Genomic DNA, 26,191 nt, shown 5'->3' with positions numbered 1-26,191 from the left:
ACGATGAAGCTGCCATTTTTCACTCAAGAGATATAAATGCGATCGTTTCGCCATCTTTAATTGATTGCCAGTTAGGTTCCCTTATTGAAATGACGGTTGAAAGGGTTTACACACATTCCGTATGCTAGCATAAACGTTTGTTATCTTATTACGTTCCATTCAGATGTTACCCTGCGATATTTTTTCAGGCATTTCTCCTGTAATTCATTCAGACATTTTTCTTGGGATTTGTTCGAAAACTCAGAAGATTTTGCCAGTATTCCTGCAGAACTTCATTCAGTAATTTCTATAGAAACTTCTCTAGGGATGTATCCAGAGATTAGAGGTAAATATTTTTGCAATGATTCCTCCTATAATTACTCCGTGGATTCATCCGAATTAATCTAAATTTTTTTTAGGGATTTTTTTTTTCAGAAATTTCTTAAGATTCTTCCAGGGATCCTTCCAGGATTTTTTTATACTCCTCTATGAAAACAATCAGTTATTTCTCCATCAATTACTCATATAGGAATTCATCTAGAGATTTCTCCTAAATTTCTATATAAGATTTCCTCATAGGGCTTCCTCTATGAATTTTTCCAGGATTTCCGTATGTTGAACTTTATACGGGCCCGTACAGCCAACTGTCTTGTTTGGGCATTTTCGGAAGTTTTGTTTTCTTCGTCATGAGGGTGTTTGTTGTACATACCACCTTTGAGTACAACTGATTTCAGACGAAGAAAACAACACAAGTTCCCCTAGAAACTAAACACTATTCTTTTGACTCAACACTGGAAACATTTTTAAAACTAATTTTTCATTTTTAGCAATTTCAAAAGTTTCTTCACGAAACGGAAGTTGTCTAGGTGTATTATATATGTTAAGGTTAATATGGTTAGTATCAACCCCCCTCCCCTTCCACGCTAGTCAGTGGTGGGCATTATTGTTGTGATTGCCAAACATATCCTGACAAATTCAACACTGTTGATATAGGCGTGCCTAATGCTTGTTAGTTTATACATCAACAACCATGCGTCTCCATTTGTTTCTCTCTTTTTTTTTTTGAAACACATAAAAAACACATAATAAAATCATCAGGAAAACATGAGAGCAGAGCAACCAGTAAAAACCTTCCTGATAACAAGGGTATGAATTACCAAATTTGCTCGAAAAAGTTTCGATTCGGCATTCGGCCAGTATGCCCACAATCAGTAACAAACTCCAAAGGCTCTCATCTGGAAATTCATTCACATCGAGCAGCTACGGAAAAATCCTTATGTGAGGTGCTGGTCAGGACGACGGTCTAGCACGTGCCACTCACGGCCATGCGCTCAATCAGTGTTACGAGGCGAACGAGAGCAGACCACGACCGCGACGACGGCGACAATCAATAAAGTGCGACGTGAAAATCGTTGGCTTCAGTCCAGTTCGCAGTGACACAATTTCCCGAGTAATTATCAGTCTTCCGTGATCCGTGATGTCCCTGGTGCCGATTTTGTTCCGCGATTGGTTGGACGACGTGTGGGACAGCCCGCTGCACAGTTCCAGGATCTTGGATCAGCACTTTGCCACCGGACTGCTGGCGGATGATTTGTTCGGTGCGATATCGACCTGCCCAAGGCATAACTATCGTCGGCATGGTTACTACCGCCCTTGGCGAACGGTTCAATCCCAACAGGATATGGGTTCCTTCGTGGATGTTAACAGCGAACGGTTCCAAATCAACTTGGATATACAGCAGTTTACCCCGGATGAGATAACCGTTAGGACGGTGGACGACATGGTCGTCGTCGAGGGGAAGCACGAAGAGAAGCAAGACGAGCATGGATATGTATCTAGACAGTTTTGCCGTAAATATAAGCTGCCAAGTGAGTGCTAATTAATTAGTTATCGTTGGAAGGATGTGGAGAGGTGGAACCCATGGATGCAGATAACGATAATTGTGTTTCTATTGCAGATGGATACGAGCCAGAGGACGTCACTTCTTCTATTTCGACGGACGGAGTACTAACGGTTACGGCTCCGAAAAAGGCGCTACCACAGAAGTCGGACGAGCGAATTGTGCAAATTACGCAGACGGACGAACTGCTCTCTGATAAGGATTCTGATAAGGATAAGGAAGAGGATGAAAAGTAATTGTTTTTTCCCAGATAAAAAGTTTTTATTTCATGTCAGTGGATTAGGACCATTTTGCCTCAGATAGCATAACCAGATATTCTTACAAATACTAGACTTCCAATCCTGGAATTCATTCAGGTCTTGATTAAAATGTGGCCCAATTCTTTGGCTTTCTTTCCAAAAAGTTGAAATTCATGCAAATGCATGACACTATTTCATATCTAATTGATTGCCATGGATTTTTTTCTGGTTTGGCACAACTGCCTTAAGAAATTTATCAATGTGTGGTGAAAGTTCTCTAGGAAAAACGCAATGAATGAGTATAAAATTAGGAACAATGGATTCAAATATTGGTGAATGCTCCGTATCAATTCAAGAAGGCTTCTTGAGCATGTTTCAAACTAAATTATGATTACACGCTCTATGATTTAGTAATAAGATTTGTCAGTCACATTTCAAAGCATATGAATGTGACCTTCTATTGAACCTTCAACTAATCATTTCCTACACTGCCGGTGGAAGCATAACTGTCCCACGTGATTTTTTTGGCAAAATTGAGATTTTGTAGCTTTTAAACATGGATTACAGTATACTATTAGATAAGAAAAGAAAAACAGGTCCTTTGTTCCGAAACTTGTCGGATAAACGCAAGGCCAATTTGTCATATTCTGAAGAGTGGACTCACAAGCGTCACAATTCACGAGATATATGTTTTGCATATGGGATAGTTATGTGTTCACCGAGTGTATATGTAAAGCAAGAATAAGTAGTTTCCTTCAAACATATTGATGTAATTCTAGTTAATAACTAATTATAGTATTTGTTTCTCTATCATAAGTTGGAAAACATTGGGTCAAATCAATCATTAGTTGGATAGGGTTTTGCTAAAACGAATCATTACACCAAAATCAATGCTAGAGTTCTTGACAATACAAATATACATTCAATGTTACGGTTTTGATTTTCGATGACTTGTTGAAATAATTAAAAACATCTCACAGAAGATATAAATGCCCTCAAGGCATAGGGAAATGAGTGAGCGACACATTAATGAGTATGCGGTGTTGTGAAGTCGATTGATTTCTTTTATTAGAGCCCCAGCCAGATGTTATAACAATGTTACACAATAATTTGAAATGGTGTCCGGCCATTGGGCCGAACGCCGTTTGGCCGAATGCCGTTTGGTCGAATGATGATCAAAAGAATTCAGAGGAAGTTTTTGGCAGTCTAACTACCGTTATGATCATGACAAATATTTCTTTCTTTTAATCATAGGCTATTCTTTCTAGTTTTGACATTTGGGGATTAATTGGCGTTGAAACTGTCAAAATTTTATCATTTTTTTTGCTTCTTTGAGTCATAGGCTGTTCTTTCGAGTCATATTGATGCGGAGAACAGTGGCACGGTCACTTAAGTTCATCATTTATTTTTCGACCAAACGGCATTCGACCAAATGGTATACGGCCAAATGACCCTTTCGGCCAAATGGCGCTCGGCCAGATGACCCGGAACCATTCGAAGAGCATAATTTTCAACGTACAGCTTCCGGTGAATATACGATCGGCCTGAATATGCCGGGTATCTATTTGTTAAACTGTATAGGGTAATTTTCCAATTGTTGCACGGCTAAAAATTCGCCAATTGTTGCACACCTCATAAGAATAACATGGGGTGTGCAACAATAGAGATAAGTGACATTTCAACACACGAACACTAGCGCAAATTTTTCCTCACACAAAAGTGCACGCCGATTGAAAGGCTATTCAGATTGCATATGCAAATATTACCCAATCGAATTGGGTAAAACGGGTAAATAATAATAAAACTAACGTCCGGGGCAAAAGTGCAAATATTTTCCTCGCAGTTTTACAACTACATCTACAAAAAAGGCACGCATACATTTGAACGTGATTACCTCTAAAGGCGAGTTTTTAGCCGTGCAACAATTGGAAAATTACCCTACCTAGCATATGCCAAACTCCGCCAGCAAAAACAAAAAATCTGCAACGACGCCAGCGACATTGTGTATAGCTTTAGCACAGACAAACAGACGTAACACTTGCGAAATTTCCATCGACCACGCTTTTAACAACCATTTTAAATTTTCATAGTTGTGGCTTTCACAACGAGAGGCGCGCGCATCATTTTTCTATGCGTTTGACGTTTAACACTAGCGCCTTCTGTTGACGATATGGCACAGCACCGCGATTCGTGCAACTTTTCCACCAGGTGATGGTAGTGTGAACTGGGCGATGGATTTCCATGAAAATCGTGCAAGGTGTTACGTCTGTTTGTCTGTGGCTTTAGCGTTAATCGAATTGTTGAGTTTAATACAGTTATTGTTAGTCTAAACTATACGATAATGCAATAGTTTATTAGAAGGAAAAATGTACAAGTTGATTTATCATTGTGTTAATCGATTGTTTTTATTTACTTTTATTTAACATTCTTGAAGATCATTTTCTGCTGAACCATCACTACATAGAACAAAAGAAACGTGGCATTTTTGCAACATATGATGAAGTACTATTCATTCTAGAAAATAAGCTGTAACTTTTAATTAATTGATTGATTGATTGATTTATCTTTCAGCCCTTGGCTGGTTCGTCTCTCACTTTTAATTAAGTTGATCAAACATTCTCAAATTTTGACTGATAGTTCCTCAACTAGCTATCTCTGATTGGTACAAATTTGGGCTTGATTGGATAACTCTACACGAAGATAATGCGTTTCAAATAGAATACATTCGACTCGAATAAAATATATCCAAAGGGGGAAATTCCAGCTTGTGAAATACTTTTGGCCTGTTGGTGGAATTTTGAACCAAGCTATCAATCAACTGTAAGTTACTGGCCAGCATAGCAACTTTGCTGAAGACACCAACTCTCCAAGTAATCGGGGAACTAGTAGATACGAGGTGGTACTTTTGTCAGTATTTTATCTTCGAATGAGTGTAAATAATCAGTTTTGTGGATAAGTGGATAACCGACACTAATTCGAAAAGTCGGTACAAGAATCTTTCATCTGTTTGTCTCTGATATCACATCAATCTGAGTGGAATTTGATTACAATTTAAACGATATAATAATACAAATCAAAATTATGTGGCCTTATGTGGCCGACAGGGTACCCGGGTACCCAGCTCCCATTTAAAAAGCACGGTGTAGAAAAAAACAAAAAAAATGTCGGACACATAACGGTTAAACGAAAAAACTGCTTTCAAATGTTTGATGATGACGATAATTTCAATGACGAATTGTTCAACGTTAATGGGCTCTTACGCGTCAACTTTTCACGCGTTCACCTTCACTTGAAATCTATGGTATTGAGCTCGAAAGAGGTGAATTTTGTCTAATTTTGGAGAGCTTCGCAAATTGGCGACTGTAATCGGGCTTCGGGCTCTAATGATACGCAATTTTTAAATGACAACTTAATGAAAGAGGTTCTGCACATCGATATGGAGATCGTTTTGAATATAGAATTACGTTTATCTACAGCAGGAGCCATCTTATCCAGAAAGAATTTTTTTCGTGAGGTTACAACGCAAAATTCAACCAGGTTAAACTCAGGCTTCAATGAACCGGTTTTTTGAATATTATTAGTATTATTTAAAAGATTTTCTGGAAGACAAAGATCATACAAAATCCCATATTTGGAACAGTTTCTGTATTTGAATAAAATTCAAAAATGTTGATTTTTCATGTTACAACGCTTAAAAAACCTTTACTTTAACCAGCAATATCTCAGTGCTGTAAAGTATCATGGTTAAAAACCATTGTGTACTAAAAATTTTCATATTTAAATCTTTAAATGATGAAATTGAAAAAAAAACAGTGCTTTGGTGTTTAAAATATGGCAATTTAGATGAAAAGTGTGCCTAAATACCTGAAAAACACAATGCTATTGGTAACCGTAATCGTCGTTCTGAATTAGATAATCCACCAAATATCTTTACCGAAGCAACCATCTTTCTAATCAATCAGAATCAGATAAACTAAACCAAAAATGTGTATGCTCTCTAAGGCCTTCTTGTAATAGGATTTGAAATCATTCGGCCCATCTTTTGTAAGTTCTTGACCAGCCGAAGAACTTTGTCGAGGACTACTACTCTTTAAATAATCAGGATCTTGAAATATATGGGATGGAAATTTCGTCAATACTACGTCTGTCTTTTATGTCACAGGAATCATAGACAAACAGACGTAACACAAACGAAATTGTAACTCATATATCTTATAATCCTGATTACTCCTGTTAATATCAGTAGTAACAATCAATCAGTTGTGATTAGTTGCATTTCAATATTAGGACATTCTCATTAGAATACCAAGATTGACGATAACATAGTCAAATTTTGCACATACTCACGATTTCAAGGGTACACATTTCATTTAATACGAAAACAGCGCTTCGGATATTTTTTTTATCTGTATTAACGAGATTTTTAGCCCTAGGCTAGTTCATCTCGGGACCCACGCTTTACTTTCCGTCCGAAGGGAGAACTCACATTTTGTGAGTTTGTCGGGAGTGGGATTCGATCCCAGGTCCTCTCGACGTGATAGTCAAGTGTTCTAACCATCACACCAGGTCCGCTCCACAGCGCTTCGGATATTTTTATTTTAAGTTTATTACAAATGAGAAAGAATCAAAATAAAAGTTACATTATCTTTCGAATGTTACTTCGTGAGATTCGTGCATTTGAGAAGCTGGTGCAATGTTAAACTGGAATCCCAAGACGTTCGTCCTGAAAAAGTTTGTACTATTCACTAGATTTTGGAAAAAAAATCACCCCCTTGTTGAAATTTTCGCCCTCCAATTTGAGTACCACCAATTTTGGGTTTTCAAATTTTCACCCACTTTGTAGCGGTTTGTCTTTCGTGCTTGCTGTTCAACATTGCTTAGAGGGTGTAATTAGGAGAGCGGGGATAAACACGAGTGGAACGATTTTCACGAAGTCCGTTCAGCTGCTAGGTTTCGCTGATGATATTGATATTATTGCTCGTAAATTTGAGACGATGGCGAAAACGTACATCCGACTAAAGAGTGAAGCCAGGCGAATCGGATTAGTCATTATTGTGTCGAAGACAAAGTAATATGATGGCAATGGGCTCCAGGGAGGAATCAGCGCCTAGGGCGGAATATCGACGGGTGATGAAATCGAGGCGGTTGAAGAATTCATGTACTTGGGCTCACTGGTGACCGCCGACAACGACACCAGCAGAGAAATTCAGAGGCGCATTGTGGCAGGAAATCGTGGACCCTACGTGCAGAGGACCAACGCGCCCTTGGAGTTTTCGAACGGAAGGTGTTGCGTATCATCTACGGCGGAGTGCAGATGGAAGACGGGACTTGGTGAAGGCGAATGAACCACGAGCTGCATCAGCTGCTGAGAGAACCAATCATCGTCCATACCGCGAAAATCGGGAGGCTATGGTGGACGGGTCACGTCATCAGGATGTCGGATAGCAATTCCGACTAAAATGGTTCTCTAGAGCCATCTAACCGGTACAAGAAGACGTGGTGCGCAGCGAGCTAGGTGGGTCGACCAAGTGGAGTGCGGAACTAGAGACCAACAGCCATGGACCGAGTAGAATGGAGACGACTACTATGTACAGCAGGAGGCCACCCCGGCCTTAGCCTGATCGGTAAGTAAGGTTCTAGCGGTTTTTGCTCCCGAGGTGGCGATTGTGCCTACTATGGGAATCGCAGGATTATACAAACTGCACATGTCAATTGTTGCTCTTCCCTCAAAATTTTAACGTCCAGGGATCGATTTTAGATTCATTACGCACCTGTGCCTACAATAACAAAGAACCGATGCAGTTTTATGGAACTATTCCATTCGTTAATCATTTTTCTTATAATATTTATGTAGCATTGCTATTTAGTAACAGACAGTTTTTAGTAAATTTGAAGAATATCTACTAAAATTTGATTGTAAATGGTCCAATACCACTGCACACTATTTTTGAAAACAATGTAGAATAGAAGTAATTTATACAATATGCTTTATTCACTTTGTTTTTCATTGGCGTATTCGAACTACTATCAACCATGGACAGCCGTGAAAACAGCTGGTGTTGCTGCTCTTGATGCTGTTATATCCGTGCCATTGATTTGCCGGAGTGTGATTATTTGGCTTCCATAGTTTACTTGCATATAAGAATAGTTATCATTAGATAAGGCGTTAAATTCTAAGTTGCAAAGCAGCTTAAAAAGTCGTAAACAGCTTATCATAAATTATAAGTCAAACTTATAAACATAATTGAAGGTTCCAAAGGTTATCATTGTTGAGTATCCATAGTTGCACATAATCACTCAACATAGACACATCAGTAAGAGCTGGGAATCAATTCTGAAAAACAATAAAAAAAAGACTCCGCCCTCAAATGCTTCGCTTTTTTGGAAATGAAGCAACGCCATACTGTACTATACATTATATGAAATTTTTCAATGTTGTTGAAAATAATTATCAGTTTGAATAAAACAAACTAGTTATAATTATATACTGACTTAAAATAAATTTGTTGAATTGAAAATAAAGCAGATACATCAGAATAATGCATTATTTTTACTCCTACTACAAACTTCAATGCATTTGCTTCTTGGACAGATCACTTATCTCTTTAGGGACGAACCATTTCAATTGGGCACTGATTCTTCATTGTGGCCTAAATGACATTTTCGATTTCTCTTCATCGATCCTTTCGTGTATTAAGTTTTCCAAATTTTTTAGTTGAAATGCGAAGACGACGACTACATCTTGCACTAGAAACAAAAAGAATAATGGTTTTGTTTGTTTTGATCAAGAGTAAGAGAGAGTCGACGAAAAGAAATCGATCAAGTCAGTTAGGCCCTTAAGAAAAATCATTGTCGAATTGTGCTGCTTAGCAATTACAGTTCTGTCTCAGTTATGCAACTGATTATTGTTTGTTTTATGTGATGCAAACTGTTTAAATTATTGAGTTATACTTGTATGTGACCAATGGGCATTTGAGCAAACATGACACATTGTGTTTTCATTGCGTATGAGAGTTACGTCATGTTAAACATAAAAAAAACTAAACCAGAAAACATGAAAATGTTTTAGCAGTCGCATTTTGTTTTTCGTTTCTATAAGGTAGGCAAAGCTAAAAATTTAAGAATAAAGGGTAATACTTCCAAACTTTGAAGAAAAATTATTGCTTTGTTAAAAAGTCTGAGTGTTATGGAGAGCTAAAGTTATACAATTTCAATGAAGATACATATCGACACTGTTTTTTCATTTGGGCCTAACTGACATTTTAGAGTTCTCCTCATCGATCCTCTCTTTGTGTTATCACAGAATGTGTAGGGTAGCGAACCACTTGGGCAGCGGCCGGTATTTTGGGCACTCTTCGCTATAGCTCAGTCAATTCCAAACCAATTGACTTGAAATTTTGTACACGGCTAGATACTATAAGGACTGTATTGGAAATTAACTATAAACGTTCAAAATGCTTTATCTCGAAGCATTCCGGTTCTTCTATGAAATCTTCACAATATAGTTAAGCTTATAACAGCTTGAAGAAATTTGGAAAATGTTTAGTATAATTGAGAATATGGTTCTATGAGTGTACTACACAAAATAAAAATCTGTACAAACTGCATTTTTTTATTTTTTTTTTTAACGTTGCAATCATTTGTAGCGAAAAAAATTTGTACGGGGAAAAATCTGGAAAATAATGATTATTACTAGCAGTTATGTACACATAACATATCACTCAATACCGACTTTTAAAATTCTTATTTTGGATAGAAAAACCTCCAACATCTACTTTTTGGTCAAACATCAATCTGTTTCAAATATCTTCAGAGGTTATAAAATTCCGTTCTTTGGTAAAACTACCTCTTCAATAGATTTAAACACATACCCAATTGAAAAAATGCAATTCAACTTTATGTATTTTTTATTTGCGTAATCGTTCTTTGAAGATGCATAAAAAAAGAGTTCCTCGAAAAATGGCTTTTTTCAATTTTAAGAACTGCCCTAAACTGCGGAGGGAATTTTTCTTGATAAAAATAATTTTCCTATATCATGAGCATTATTTGCGCAAAAATAAAAGAAAAAATGGAATATTTTCCCACAGTTTTCGCAATTTCTAATTTTTATATAGTAGGTATCTCCAAAAATAAAGTTATGTTTATTTCGAACAGATATTTTTTTAGGCAATTCTGAAAGTTTATAGTTAATTTCCGATACAGTCCTTACGTATCTCATCGCGTTCCAAAAATTGTGTCAATCGGTTCTGAATTGGTTGAGTTATAGCAGAAAAGTGCCCAAAATAGGACCCCTACCGAGATGGTTCCACTTCCCTATTGAGTTTTCCGAAGATTTTTTGGTTGAAATTCGAAGAAGACGACTGCATGTTGCTATAGAAACAAAAGGAATAATGATTTTGTTTATTTTGATCAAGTTATTTGCGAAAGAGAGAGTCGACGAAGAGAAATCGATCAAGTCAGGCCCTTATGAAAACTCATTGTCGATATACACTTTTGGCTACACCCGATTCTTTTTTTTTTGCACGGGTCAGGTTTTTGCTGTAACTCCGTCAATTTTCAACCAATTCTCATGTACGAAAAATCAAGTCAGTTGGATAAAAATTGACTGAGTTATAGCAAAAAACGACCAGCGCAAAAAAAAAGAATCGGGTTTATTGTAGAAAAAGTTGAGTTAACGTAAATATACTGGTGATGTTAGTCAATTATTTGAAAATTCACAATAATTTTGTCAGTGTTTTGATTCAAAATTGAAATTTTGTGTCATTTCATATTTTGTTTGAGAATAATATCAATTTCGACTCAAAGTCTCTGTGTTTGCTGGGCCCCAACCAAATCGAACATCATTTCTGATGAAATTCGTCATCTTTTTCTAGATAATGTATCATGCTGCTTACATGCGCCAGAAAATAAATACAGAATCATGTGACGACCACGCCAGGCATATAAATCGCCCTTCAACTAGCATGGCATGCACAAAGAAGAAGATAAGGACTTAAATTTAAGTTTGTGTTGGAAAAGAGCGCCAAAAGGACGACTTTTATCTTTATCCCAAAATTAGAATTGAGAAATGTTCATTCTCAACGATTTCTCTTTTCCTTGCATTCTTGGTCGAATGAATCCATAACCAGGTACACAACTTTCTCTCAAACCCGCAGCTACCCAGTTTCGGGGAAAACAGGCTTCTCTCTTTCGCAGCACAGCCAGTTCCACGCGGAGCGTTGCAGTGAAAAGTGCACCATCAGTAGATACGCCTCATCGGACAAGATGCCACCAATGCTGTACCGAAAAATGTGGGACGACGCCCCCAACCGGTCCCACATACCGGATCAGCATTTCGGCCAAGTTGTGAGCACCGATGACCTGGTGGACGCCCTGACGACGCATCAACTCCGCCGAAGACAACACGGTGCCTACGAACGGCCATGGCACCATGGGGACTCCCTCCGGGACACTGGATCCACCGTGCAGGTAGCGGACGACAAATTCGAAGTCTGTCTGGATGTGGCGCAATTCAAGCCGGAGGAAGTCTCGGTAAAGCTCTCCGGCCATTGCATCACCGTCGAAGCGAAGCACGAGGAAAAAGAAGACGATCACGGACTGGTGATGAGACAGTTCCTTCGACGGTACACGGTGCCACATGGGCACGACCTGGAACGGATCGGTTCGTCGCTGTCTTCGGATGGAGTGTTGACGGTCACTGTTCCGAAATCAACGGGTGCCGCATCTGAGGCTTTGCGCGACATTCAGGTTGTAGAGACGGGTGAACCTGCGCATCTGTCGCACGATCGACACATGGCTAGCAACGGAAATGGCGTTTCGTAAAAGGTGTTTCAGTTCATTGTGAATCTTTAGAATTATCAATACAGGGTGTTGAAATGTCGATAGAGTTTCGTTTCTGGAAAGAAATTCAATATTGCATGACTCTTGCAAGACTCTTCCACTATTCTGAATCAGACGTTTCTTTGGATGAAAAATTGTAAAGACAATGATGATAGTGGTCGGTTGAATAAGAGAGCATGTAATCCATAAGATCCCAAAAATTCCCTTTCACCAGCAGACGTACTTTTCGCGACCAACCATAGAAATTCTCTCGTTTGATGTCTGTTACAGTAAAATATTTGACTGTCCCTCGCGACCCCCTAGATGAAGGCCGGTGACCCCTCTAGGAAGTCGCGACCCACAGTTTGGGAAACAATGTAATTTATTAATTTTTTGTACTATACATCTCAAAAACTTAACATTACACATCTTCAATTTATATATATGTGACGTCGAATTTCCTGAATTAAAAAAAAATAAAACCAGGGTAGAGTAAAGTGGGGCAAAAGTTCGAGTGGGGCAAGAGTTTCTTTTGAAGTTTATGAGCTCAATTCAAATTATTTCTTTCGGGTGTCAAGGTTGTTTGAAGCCTTTTTGAAAAAGAGTCTTTCACTCCAATAATTATGAAAATTGATCAATATTTCGAAAAGTTGGTTTTTGATCAAAAAATTGTAATATCCCATGGTCCTTCCAACGCATGGAATGGAATTGTAATGAAATCGAATTCGATATTTATTTTTGGGCATAACTAGGTATATTTTGAAGATATTTTAGCATGTAGAGTAAGGTGGGGCAAAAGTTCGACCCTAGTTGAAAATTCAATATTTTTCAAAAAACCAAAGCAGACATAAATAAATGAATACCGTCTGGTGATTCTACCATCCATGAGCTAAAACTTTGCTGAACAAACTGACGCCAAATGTCTTTTCAATTTTAAGTTACAATACTTTTTGTATAAGTGTCTCTTATTCGAACTCTTGCCCCACCACTGGGGCAAAAGTTCGAATCTAGTGTTTGTGGAACTTCGCTAACCGTAACACACTATTTTGACACTTTGATAATAGGAATACCTGAGCCCAATTAATATTTGATGCTGGAACTGGAATACACTTTAAAGTTCGATCTGGATTTTACCCAAAATCAGGGTTAAATTTACTACACCAAAAATTAGTAGTTTTCCGCTAAATTCAGATACAACAACATTTTTTTCAACTCTGATCGAATTTTCTCACTAATTTCATCATTTTTAGAGATAATATAGACATTTTGCAGAATTTGAGTTTTTTACCTAAAGTTGCCACATGACTCGAACTCTTGCCCCACAATTCGAACTTTTGCCCCACTATGGGTAAAATATGATTTCCAAATCTTTTTTGCAAAAAGTTATACATGCTAAAGCATCTTCAAAATATACCTAGTTACGCTCTAAAATAAAACATCGAATTCGATTTCATTACAATTCCATTCCATGCGTTGGAAGGACCATCGCATATTACAATTTCTTGATCAAAAACCAACATTTTATCATAACTTTTCGAAATATTGATCAATTTTCATAATTATTGGAGTGAAAGACTCTTTTTCAAAAAGGCTTCGAACAACCTTGACACCCGAAAGAAATAATTTAAATTGAGCTCAAAAACTTCAAAAGAAACTCTTGCCCTACTCGAACTTTTGCCCCACTTTACTCTATAATGTTTTGCAAAAAAGATTTGGAAATCGTATTTCACACATAGTGGGGCAAAAGTTCGAATTGTGGGGCAAGAGTTCGAGTCATGTAGCAACTTTAGTTAAAAATCTAAAATTCTGCACAAATATACATATTATCCCTAAAAATGATGGAATTAGTGAGAAAATTCGATCAAAGTTGAAAAAATGTTGTTTCATCTGAATTTGGCAGATAACTACTAATTTTTGGTGTAGTAAATTTAACCCTGATTTGGGTAAAATCCAGATCGAACTTTAAAGTGTATTTCAGTTCCAACATAAAATATTAATTGGTTTTAGGTATTCAGATTACCAAAGTTTTGAAATTGTGTGCTACGGTTAGTGAAATTTCACAAACACTAGATTCGAAGTTTTGCCCCAGTGCACACTGTTTCCAAAGGCCCAATTTCGTGATCGAAATTGTTTTGGGCATGAAAAATTGATTTCAGAGGTTTGGTGTCTTCGAAGACCTGCAACTTCTCTGTGTAATTTCACAGCTTGCTGTCTTGTTTTTCCGCGTTGCTAAGATTATTGGTCCCCAAATTGGTCTCTTTTGGACTGACTAGTTGTCGTATCCTATCCTAGTATCAGAGCCCTTCTTTTGGAAGTATCACTAATGTGATTAATCCACCTAAAAGTGAGATAGAAATTCGATTTTTTTCATAAGTGAAGATAGCGTGTTTATGTCTTCTGCAAAGTTGTAGAAAATGTTATTATGAGAAAACTTGCCGAACAAACTTTTGCTCTATCTGCTCAATTTCTAGAGATATGGGCCATTATTTGTGAATGGCCCCTTAAAATCAGTTTTTTTGTTGTACCTTTTTCCAGACATTTTTGGGAATTTTCAAATGTTCTACAAAGTTATTTAGTATGACAAAATACGTGTTTCTTCTGAAGACGGCAACATTGTATCCATGATACTTTTTGAGATATTTGCTAATTTATTTTGAAAAGTAGCCTTTTTTACGGTTTTGTGACATTTACAGAGGCAAAATGGGGCAAGATTTTTCAATTGAATATGAAAGAAGTTTATAATAGGTGTAAATTTTGTTTCAACTCAGGCTGGACACTTGCTTCCTTGACAGTAAAATTGAGCTATGAAATATTTTAGTTCGAAACTGAAATTTTCAAAAAAAAACTCAAAAAGTATTGAAGATAGAACTTTGTCGTCTTCAAAGAAAACATGTATTTTATCATATATAATAAGTTTGTAGAACATTTGAAAATTCCTAAGAATGTCTGAAAAAAGTTACAATGAAATAAACTAATATTTAGGGGTCGTTTTTAGAAAATGACCCATAACTTTCAAAACAGAGCAGATAGGACAAAAGTTTGTTGCAAGAAGTTGTTTGATAGACAAGAATCCTTCTTTTGAAAGTATTACTTTTGTGATCAATTCACCTAGTAGTGAGATGAAAATTCAGTGTTTACCATATGTGAATATAGTATACTGATGTCTTCAGGAAAGTTGTAGGAAATATCATTATAAGAAAACTTGCCGAACAAACTTTTGTTCTATATGCTCCATTTTGAAAGATATGGGTCATTTCCTGAAAACGACCCCTAAATATCAGTTTTTTCATTGTAACTTTTTTCAGACATTCTTAGGGGGTCAGTCGGTTTTCTCGATAGGGCGATGGAAGTGCGAGTGAAAAATCCGGGATCAGAATCGCGCTACAATATTCGTTGGTCAGTCGGTTTTCTCGATAGGGCGATGAAAGTGCGAGTGAAAAATCCGGGTTCAGAATCGCGCTACAATATTCGTTGGTCAGTCGGTTTTCTCGGTAGAGCCATGCAAGCGATAGTGTGGAATGCGGAATCAGATTAGCTTGAGAATTTTCGAATGGCTGACAATTTTCAGGTAAGAGTGATGGAAGTGCGAGTGAAAAATCCGGGATCAGAATCGCGCTACAATAATCGTAGATCAGTCGGTTTCCACGGTAGGGCGATGGAAACGCGAGCACGAAATCCGGGATCAGTGGTCATCGTGATCAAATAAATCATAATCGTGATGAAGACCGCGACGTGTATTTCCATATAACTAGTGGATCATATCACCTAACAGAGGTGGCTCCTAGATCCACACCTTACCCTACCCTACTAACCACCATTCCTTCCCGTGACAACTGTGGGGATGCTGTGGATTCCACGGTTTCTAGTAGCAACGGTTGTCGAACTAACATTCCTTCCCTTTCCTGATGACCGTAAGGACGTGGCCAGTGCCGTTATTGACTTTAAATAGCTGAACTCTCGAATTGTGCACATTGAGAATGGTTAGCTAGTCCCAAGCTTTCACATTCATTGGCTCTCTGTGCAACTTCGATTGTTCTGGTCAATCACGGAGTAGCAACTACGATGTGTACGGTTATCTTTGCTTTGCTTTGCTTTGCTTTGTAACTTTTTTCAGACATTCTTAGGAATTTTTAAATGTTCTACGAAGTTATCATATATGATAAAATACATGTTTTCTTTAAAGACGACAAAGTTCTATCTTCAATACTTTTTGAGTTTTTTGAAAATTTCAGTTATTAACTAAAATATTTCACAGCTCAATTTTACTGTCAAGGAAGCAAGTGTCCAGCCTGAGTTGAAATAAAATGTACACCTATTATAAACTTCTTGCATATTCAATTGAAAAATCTTGCCCCATTTTGCCCCTGTAAATGTCACAAAGCCGTAAAAAAGGTTATTTTTTTAAATAAATTATTTAATATCTCAAAAACTATCAAAGATGTTGCCGTCTTCAGAGGAAACACGTATTTTGTCATACTAAATAACTTTGTAGAACATTTGAAAATTCCCAAAAATGTCTGGAAAAAGTTACAACAAAAAACTGATTTTAAGGGGTCATTCACAAATAATGGCCCATATCTCTAGAAATTGAGCAGATAGAGCAAAAGTTTGTTCGGCAAGTTTTCTCATAATAACATTTTCTACAACTTTGCTGAAGACATAAACACGCTATCTTCACTTATGAAAAAAATCGAATTTCTATCTCACTTTTAGGTGGATTCAAGGGTGGATTAATCACATTAGTGATACTTCCAAAAGAAGGGCTCTGATATACCAAACAACTTCTTCGAAGACACCAAACCTCTAAAATCAATTTTTCTTGCCCAAAACAATTTCGATCACGAAATTGGGCCTTTGGGAACAGTGTGCAGTGGTGGGGCAAGAGTTCGAATTAGACACACACATACAAAAAGTATTGTAACTCAAAATTGAAAAGACATTTGGCGTAACTTTGTTCAGCAAATTTTTAGTTCATGGATGGTAGAATCACTGTATTCATTTATTTTTATCTGCTTGGATTACTTGAAAAAAGTTGAATTTTCAACTAAGGTCGAACTTTTGCCCCACCTTACTCTACCCCTTTGAGCCCAAGACCATGAAAACGTAAAAAAAAATAATATATTAGCATATTTTTTGCACCTAATCACAATTTGGTCCCTTCAACGTATTTTTATAAACTACAATTACATTTCAAACAAAAGAAAGAAGTTTCAAATCGGTCAACTGGTTCAAGATTTTTTTTAATTCTAGTTTTAAAAAACCTTGATTTTTTGGACCACTCTATTTGAAAATTGGTCACCTTAATGACGAAATAAAAAAAATAGGGGCCAAATTATTTTCGATGAGCTACAAAACCACCAAATTTGTAAAATCAGAGTTGGTTACTCAATGTTTCCAGATTTCAGCGCACCCTATGCCGGTATTTTCCATGGAAATGACTTTACTTTTGCGCCTAGCTTAGAATTATTCCGGGAAAACCCCCGAATGAACTTTTTTGTAATTATCGCGAGAAGAAAATTCTTTAATATTTTCTTGGATTACCTTCAGGGGCACTGCCAGAATACCTTTGAGAGGGGTTTCCTAATTCAGATTTTCTCAGATTTTTTTTCCGAAATTATTGCTTTAATTTCTCCAGAAGTTTCTTCAGGTATTACTTTATTTTTTTTCAGGGATTTTCTCGGGCATTCATTTCGAACTCCTGTAGAATTTTCCGATTTTTCAGATTTTTCTGAAAGTTCCTCTGGGGATTTCTCTAAAAGATCCCTCGGTTATTCCTCCAGGTATTGCTTTCAAATTCTTCAGGGATTTTTTTTTCAGAATTTTTGTTTTCAAAGATTATCTCAACAATTCCTAATATGTATGTAGAAATATTTCTTATGGAACTGTAAGAGCAAATAGAAAAATATCCTTGCAGGAATTTCAGCAGAAATCACTGAAGGAATTCTCAAAAAAATCTTGGAGAAACTTTGGAAGAATTTCCGAAGCAATCCTTGAAGGATGTGTATAGAAATTTTAGGACGAACTTTTGAAAAACTCCATGGATGATTTCTTGAAAAAATCCATTGCTGAAACTCCTGAAGCATTCCCTAAAATTCATAAGAAGTCTCTGGAAATCAAAATATCTCCTCAAAGAAATTTCAGAAGTAATCCTAGCAAAAACCATGAAGGAATGTACACACCAAATTTTGAATTTCTCATCCAGCAAAATGAATTGCTGAGACGCAACCAGCAAATTCTAGTTTGCTGAAACATCTGTAATGGTAACTGATAAGTCAGCAATGACTTTAATTGCTGAATCAACAGCAAATCAGTTGTCAAACACTTGTAGTTTTTTGAAAATAATGTTGCGCACTCCTCGTCTCCTCAACACTGGATCACCATGAATTCAAAGGAATTCAGACAAAAAAGCCCCTTGCAGCCCAAAATGTAAGGCATCACATCCGTTAGGGATATTTCCAGCCATTGATGGATAGCTGGAAATGGTTGAATAAACCATTTAGTTATAAAACGAGAAAAATTGTAAAAAAAAATTGAAAAATAAACAAAAAAATTCAGCCGGGGCCGAGCGTGGACAAAATTGATGGTCAACCAGCAAAATATGCTGTCAGTACCACTGCTGAAGATTCAGCAAAAATATTTTGCTGGATGGATTGCTGTATTTACAGCTTGTCAAAAACCAGCAAAATTTTGCTGGTTTTCAGCGAAATAAAAATATGGTTGTTCATCCGGCCATCAAAGATGCCGATCTGGAATTCCGATTTGTTTTCCTATTTAATACGTGTTAGGAGACATGCCACGGGAAATGTGTGGTGAATGTGACTGTGATAATGCCAAAAAAATTAGTGCGCCACACAAACTGTTTATTAATTGGAAGTTTAATGAATTTAATTTACTCGGTGAAATGGAATGCAAAAAAGGTTTTTCCAACATAACGGAGTTTCAAAGACATTATGTAATTTTTCTGAAAATAAAATGACGGAAACGTAATCGTTAAGTTTGGTCTCAAGCTGTTCATGAAATAACAAAATTGAGTAATATTTTTTCTGCATTTTCATAAATTATCCCGGCTAGGCCACATAATAGAACTAACAGCATTTCTTGGCTGTGACCGTTAACAACCGTAAATACAAGTTTTATTGGTCATCATAAGTTTTCAATTCAATGATGGCTTTGATAAAATGCTTGCTTTTCTAAAAAAAATATCAGGATTCAGGAACACTTTGAGTTACGTCGCCGAAAAGATTGTGAGAACATTTTCGACGAGAAAGGCACTATCACCACAAGGTGGATTAATTTGTTTTTTTTTTCTTTACCATCCCCCTCCCCCCCAAATTTCAGAATTCAACATTTTGAGTGGGGACCCAAATAAGTTTTCAAGAAATTTTAAAATTCGAGAAATTTTAAAATTTTGACCATCGGTAATCAGCTACACAGGGCACCATGTCGAACATGTGGGGCAGCATTATATTTTGCTAGTAGTTGGAATATCTCACGTTTTGGACCATTTGGAAGAAAACTGTTGTCAGCAAAGTGGCTCAGAACACTCTTTCACATAGAAAACAATTTATAATGGACACCCAGTTTTCCTAATGTTGGCGAAGAAGCGTCTAGTGCACGGAACATCGGCAATGAGAGTGGTTTAACCCCCAAAACCCCTCCCCTCATAGTTTTTAAAAAATAATTGTTGGAAGAAATTTTATACAATGTTATAGATTGTTCTTAACTGAAACATACGGAAAAACTTGTAATTATAGTTAGAAGGCACAGAATGTTACCAATTGACAAATTGAGTGCTGAATTTGTGAAAAAAAATCGCGTTCTGCTGGGATTCGAACTCATGACTCCGTATTTGATTGACTGGCGCTTTAACCAACTAAGCCACAGAACAGGTAAATGATTCTGCCAAACTGAACCCGAGCCCACACCATAAACATTCTATTTTTCACAAACCATCTCTCTTTGGGGCTGGCACAAACGCAGAAATTTCCCCATAAAGTTCTTAAGAAAATCCTCCTGTGATTCCTTCAAGAATTTGCCTGGGAATTCGTCGGATATTCATCCAGAGATTTATTCAAAATTATTTAAGCAGAATTTATTCTGACGATCGAACATTGGTAGTGAAAAATAAGCAAAACAAATATTTGACAAGTCAGAAGATGGTTTTATATGGAAGTTTGTATCGGGGATACGATAAAACATGATACAACCCGAAATCCTAAGCCGGTTTGCATACACACCAAATTTTGAATTTATCATCCAGCAAAATGAATTGCTGAGACGCAACCAGCAAATTCTAGTTTGCTGAAACATCTGTAATGGTAACTGATAAGTCAGCAATGACTTTAATTGCTGAATCAACAGCAAATCAGTTGTCAAACACTTGTAGTTTTTTTGGAAATAATGTTGCGCACTCCTCGTCTCCTCAACACTGGATCACCATGAATTCAAAGGAATTCAGACAAAAAAGCCCCTTGCAGCCCGAAATGTAAGGCATCACATCTGTTAGGAATATTTCCAGCCATTGATGGATAGCTGGAAATGGTTGAATAAACCATTTAGTTATAAAACAAGAAAAATTGTAAAAAATTTTCATGGGTTCGGTTCACTTTTGTATTTGGCCATTTGCGGCGGGACAGCCGAAACCGGTTCCGGATCACTACCGGTTCAGATATGTTCTGAGAATATTTTCCTGCTTATTGTTCATCAGGATATTAAAAAAGCCACTATTTGATATGTCGCATGCATAGGTTTGGGGAACTTTTATACTTGGCCACCTCCGACGAGACACCTGGAACCGGTTCCGGAACACTGCCGCTTCCGATATGGTCTGAGAATGTTTTCCCCCTTACTGTTCATCAGGTTATCGAAAAATACGCGGTTTGATATGTCGCATGTATGGTTTTAGTTCACTTTTATATTTGGCCACTTCCGGCGGGACGCCCGGAACCGGTTCCGAGACACTACCGGTTCAGATATGGTCTAAGACCATTTTTCTGCTTACCGTTCATCAAGTTCACGAAAATGCCGTAGTTTGATGTGTCGCATGGATGGGTTTGTAGCGTTTGCATATCTGGCCCCTTCTTGACCTAAATGGCCATAACTCCGGAACCGCTGGACCGATCCGAACCATTTTCAATAGGAAACAATGGGACCAGATTCCGCATCGGTCATTAAAATCGGTTGAAGTTTATTGCCTAAAAGTGATATGAGTTTGTTTTGTACACACACATACACACTAGACTGGGTCAACAAAGTCGATTTTTTGGAACAAAGCTTCTTCGATTCCTTTTAGCGTCCAAAACAACTGTGCAAAATTTGGGAGCGATTGGTTGCGTCCCCGTATTCCGCTTTGCGATTGAAATTTGTATGGAATTTTGTATGGGAAAACGTGCTTTTTTGCATTTTTCTAATAAATTATTTTTTTGTGAAAACCGATCTAACTAATGACGTTGAAGTATAGCCTAGGATATGCCGAAAAACTTTGCCGAAGACCGCAAAGTGTTCCGACACTTGTGAAAAAAGTTATAACGTACAGATTGCCCGGTGGTGCTTAACATTTTACATGTCAAGGAACAATATCATTAATAAAATCTCAATTTTTAGCCTAAGTTACCAAGCGAATAAATAATCCTAAAAGTGATGTGAGTTTGTTTTGTACACACACATACACACATTACGCACACACACAGACATCACCTCAACTCGTCGAGCTGAGTTGATTGGTATATGTGACTCGACCCTCCGGGCCTCCTAAAAAGTCATTTTTGGAGTGAACATATATTCTAGTACACTTAGTGTACGAGAAAGGCAAAAAATAATTTTGCTTTCGGGGTGAAATTGAGCAGTAAATGAAATTCCTTTGTAAGTGCTGAACATATGTTTCCCATCTGAATTTACAATCCTAGAATGCGAAAAGCAACGCAAAACTTTTACAAGTTTTCTAAATTTTTAATTATTTAAGTTTAAATCCGAATAAAATACCTGAAAGTATGCAGTTTCCATATTAAATATGTGATTACTTCTGGAAAAGTGCAATTTTATGCATAAATTTCAATATTTATAAAACACCCATTCGAATAATTGAACGTGCGATACATACACGGTAATAAAAGTTTAAAAGGTTCTTAGAAGTTCGCCAAACACGCAGTTTAAGAAATTATTGAATTTATCACGCGAATATGTGACTACTTGGCTGTAAAACACGTAAACTCTTCCTTCAACACCTAACCCTTTAGCCAGATGATGGTTGTTTTCTACAAATTGTTTCAAGTTTAAAGCATCATTTTTGGCGAATAAAAACGGCCCCCACGTCGATCAATTTCTCCCTACTGATCAATTTCACCCGAAATCACGGTACCGTGCAACGGAATAACTTTGATAGTTTTTAAGCGAATTATTTCAATATTTTTCCATGTAACAGTGTTTTATCTAATTCTATATTTTTAAATCAAGTAATGGAGTATCAGTTACCATTTTACAAACCATACTAATACCATGCAATTGAAAGATCCGATAATCTTAAATATTTTGGATGATTTTTAGTTTATCATATGAGCGAGAATCAGATTTTCATTTTGGGGCAACTTTGATAGTGCCCTGTAAAACACATCAAAACTAAAAAAATAATCACAGATGGATATCATAGGAGTATGAACATGATAAGAGAAGCCTTGTGAAATATACGAGATAGAATTTTTATATAAAAACATTGATTTTTCTACTAAATTCTATATATAAAAATGAGTTTGTGGAGTACTGAGTGAAAAACACAGTTAATTTAGCTATCAAAAATCATTATCTTTGTTAAAGAATATGTTTAACGGTGTCTCAACATAATATGTTTACATTAAGATTATATGCTATTCATGATAAGTTCTCTTTTTTTGAATGTTTCATTGACCAATTTTGAAAAACACAGATTTAACTACAAAAAATTACAATGGCGTTTATCGGTGTATGGAGATCTCAATTTACATAATTGCTTCCATTTCGGAAAAACACACTTCTTTAAGATATCCAAGGCCAGAATTGGAATCAACTATGATAGATCTATCAAGAATAAGAGACCATTCATTGAAAAAATAGTTGAAACGAATTTGTATAGCAGATTGTTTGAAGAAGTTGACAAAGGACAAATATACCGATAAATTTAATTTTTTTTTCTCAAAAATGTTTATATAAAATAGGTTTTAATGAATATTCGTCTAAGATGAACTTTCATATGTATAGAATTGATACACGTTCGCCTTTTCTTAACTGATTGAAGGAGTCATAGTTATAAAATAAACTATACAATGCCTGTGCACTATCAAAGATACCCCGTTTTACGGTACTACAATGGTACAGCAATGCTTTCTCTATATTAAAAATGTAAAAATAAAGTGAGTTCATTAGTCCAAAAATTTTATTGAATTCTCAGAACAGAACACAAGGTATCCACGTTAGCGCCACGCTCTTCACAGCTTGGCTTTCTTGGCGTCGTTCTCCTCCACAGTTTCAGTTTCTTCGTCTCCCTTCGCACGCTTGCCCGTCTTTACAACCGGCACATCCTTACCATCCTTGGGCGCTTCCTCCTCCAAGGCCAACTTTGGAGCCCTGATCGTCAAAATACCGTCGGACGACAGCGTCGAAACCATCTTGTCCGAGTCGTGACCCTCCGGCAGGCGATACTTGCGCACGAAATGTCGCGACACGAATCCATGATCGTCACGTCGCTCCTCGTGCTTGCCCTCGACCGTGATCCAGCCGCCCTCCTGCTGGACCTTGATCTCTTTCGGTTGGAAGTGGGACACGTCAACATTCACCGAAAATCCGTCCTTACAGCTCTCCACTAGCTGGTGATGAGCTTTGGCCGCCTCCACGTCTTTCAGCTGCTTGTGCCGATGATGTTCGACGGCGGGGTGATGGTGGTGATGGTGATGATGATCGTCATGGTGCACCAGATCGTGGAGCAACGCCTTTTCAATCAGGTGAGATATACGCGGCGGAGTGACCAAGAAGTCGCCCATCAAATCACGCAAAACTGACGGAAGCAATGCCATTTTTCTATATCGAGTCACGTTTCAGTATAACAGCTAATCACACTAAACTTAGCAGAGCTCAGTTTTGACTGCTTGCTACCAGGGAAAGCACTGAAAGGATGCGCGCGATCAGCGCTGGAACATGAACAAAATTGCATTATCCTTTTGGGATAAACTGCATTTCTCAGAAGAGAAATGAATTTGGAAATGAACTTTGCCTCTCTCGTGAATGGGGCAATGCATTTTAAATGCACGAGGTCACGTAGGCAGCATTCGGTTACCAACATATGAAAAAGCATGGAATATATCTGCATAATTCAGTTGATTTAAATTTCAAACATTTTCCAATCCAATCGCTACAATTATAGTATACCACCACGTTGCTAAAAGTCGATCATTTAGAAATTTTCACAAAAAAAAGTGGAAATTTTAAGATTTGTCATGGGTTATTAACTGATTTTGTTTAATAGTATTGACTAAAAAGAAAAAAAAATGGAAAATTCACTAGAAAAAAAATATGTTTGCTTTCTGTTTTCGTACCTACATAAAACCATCTGTTCGGTTTATCCACGCTTTTGCTTTTCATCGCTCATTCAAGGATCTACCCTGTTTGGAAGAAAGCAATTCATCTTCCTTGCCCTTTTGAGTCTATTTTTAGAATTCTTATCTGCAGACGGCATACTTTCCAGGTATAAACCTAAAATATGATCGGATCCTTTCAGCTGCACGCACTCACAAATTTCAGGTAGAATATCTGCATACTGAACACGTGTTTTGTTGCGTGTTTTTCTAAAGACATTTTCCATACCGTAAACCGAGTTCAAATTGATCACTTTGTAGCAATTCAAATATTGCCGAATGAATTTCTGCAAAACCAGTCTCGTCACAGAATTTTGTTCAACAAACTTACACATAAAGTTGAACAACTTCCATTGGCGCAGCTAGAGGGGGGGCATGGGGGCCAAGCCCCCTCCAAAATTTGCCAGCCAACCCCCCCCCCTTCCGGAAATTTTTCCTGACTTTATGTATGGAAATTAGGAAAAAATCTGAAAACCACTGTCGTGGTGACAAATATAGATCTCCTCCTCTCTCCTCTTCTTGGCGTAACGTCCTCACTGGGACAAAGCCTGCTTCTCAGCTTAGTGTTCAATGAGCACTTCCACAGTTTTTAACTGAGAGCTTCCTCTGCCAATGACCATTTTGCATGTGTATATCGTGTGGTAGGCACGAAGACACTCTATGCCCAAGGAAGTCAAGGAAATTTCCTTTACGAAAAGATCCTGGACCGACCGGGAATCGAACCCGTCACCCTCAGCATGGTCATGCTGAATACCCGTGCGTTTATCGCCTCGGCTATATGGGCCCTACTAATTCGCTTAACTTGTAGATAGTGGGCACAAACAGGAGTGTGTTATGGATTGGCATCTAAGCCGAAAAGAGAGATGAGTTTGTGAAATAGGAGTGTTCACGGTGCGGCTTCGGAGTCAGTTTGGCTTTCTATTCCGCAGAACCATTACCTGTTCTGTGGCTTAGTTGGTTAATGCGCCGGTCTAGCGAATACGGAGTCGTGGGTTCGAATCCCACCAGAACGCGATTTTTTTCACAAATTTCATCACTCAATTTGCCAATTAGCAACATTTCGTGCCTTCTAATTACAAGTTTTTCCAGTATGTTTCAGACATACCCAGTGCCGGATTTAGGGAGGGGCCAGGGGGGCCAGGGCCCCGGGCCCCCACATTATAGGGGCCCCCACAAAATTTCACTTTCCGGAAAATGATGTGATGCAAGAAAAACGAAGTAGTACAAAAAACTTCTCGATTAAATTCACATTTTAATTCACAATTCACAATAGAGCTTCACATTACTGTCTTCTTAATAGATGTATGTTATGGCTTTTTTGAGAGAAACTGCTACTATTTCCTCCAAAATTTATTACTATTTATTTTTATTTGTGCAATTCCTCAAGATAGCTTACCGCAAATCTTGAAGAACACCTTCAACTGAATTCTGCAGGAACTACAAACCTCTATGAATCAAGAACTCAAAAGTTCCTGCTGTATTTGTTTTTTTTTTGTATAAAGGGTTTGAAAATATTTTAAAGAGTTCTTGGAAGAACCAAAGGATTTTTTTTATAAAGAAGAATTTAAGAACTTATAAGTTTGATTTTACTTAGACAGCTTTCGACTTAATTTAATCGGAGAACACTAAAAGTGTTGAAACTTTTTTTTTAGAAA

The 26,191-nt window shown here is 37.4% G+C and overlaps 2 protein-coding genes across 2 annotated transcripts; one reads left to right on the top strand and one right to left on the bottom strand.

The window, feature by feature from the left end:
- Positions 1 to 1,317: 1,317 nt before the first annotated feature.
- LOC109425647 (uncharacterized) lies at positions 1,318 to 11,998 on the top strand. The gene is made up of 3 exons (XM_019700886.3): positions 1,318 to 1,847; positions 1,937 to 2,111; positions 11,274 to 11,998. The coding sequence occupies exons 1-3, from the start codon at positions 1,457 to 1,459 to the stop codon at positions 11,938 to 11,940; spliced, it is 1,233 nt and encodes a 410-aa protein (XP_019556431.2). The 5' UTR covers positions 1,318 to 1,456; the 3' UTR covers positions 11,941 to 11,998.
- An 11,305-nt stretch (positions 11,999 to 23,303) lies between these two features.
- LOC109425649 (alpha-crystallin B chain-like) lies at positions 23,304 to 24,086 on the bottom strand. Its single transcript, XM_019700889.3, has one exon. The coding sequence runs from the start codon at positions 23,976 to 23,978 to the stop codon at positions 23,394 to 23,396; it is 585 nt and encodes a 194-aa protein (XP_019556434.3). The 5' UTR covers positions 23,979 to 24,086; the 3' UTR covers positions 23,304 to 23,393.
- Between the last annotated feature and the right edge of the window lie 2,105 nt (positions 24,087 to 26,191).

Source organism: Aedes albopictus, chromosome 2 (assembly GCF_035046485.1).
Source record: "Aedes albopictus strain Foshan chromosome 2, AalbF5, whole genome shotgun sequence".
Lineage (NCBI taxonomy): Eukaryota > Metazoa > Arthropoda > Insecta > Diptera > Culicidae > Aedes > Aedes albopictus.
The sequence above is the reverse complement of the archived record's forward strand: the minus strand, read 5'-3'. Positions and strand labels throughout refer to the sequence as shown.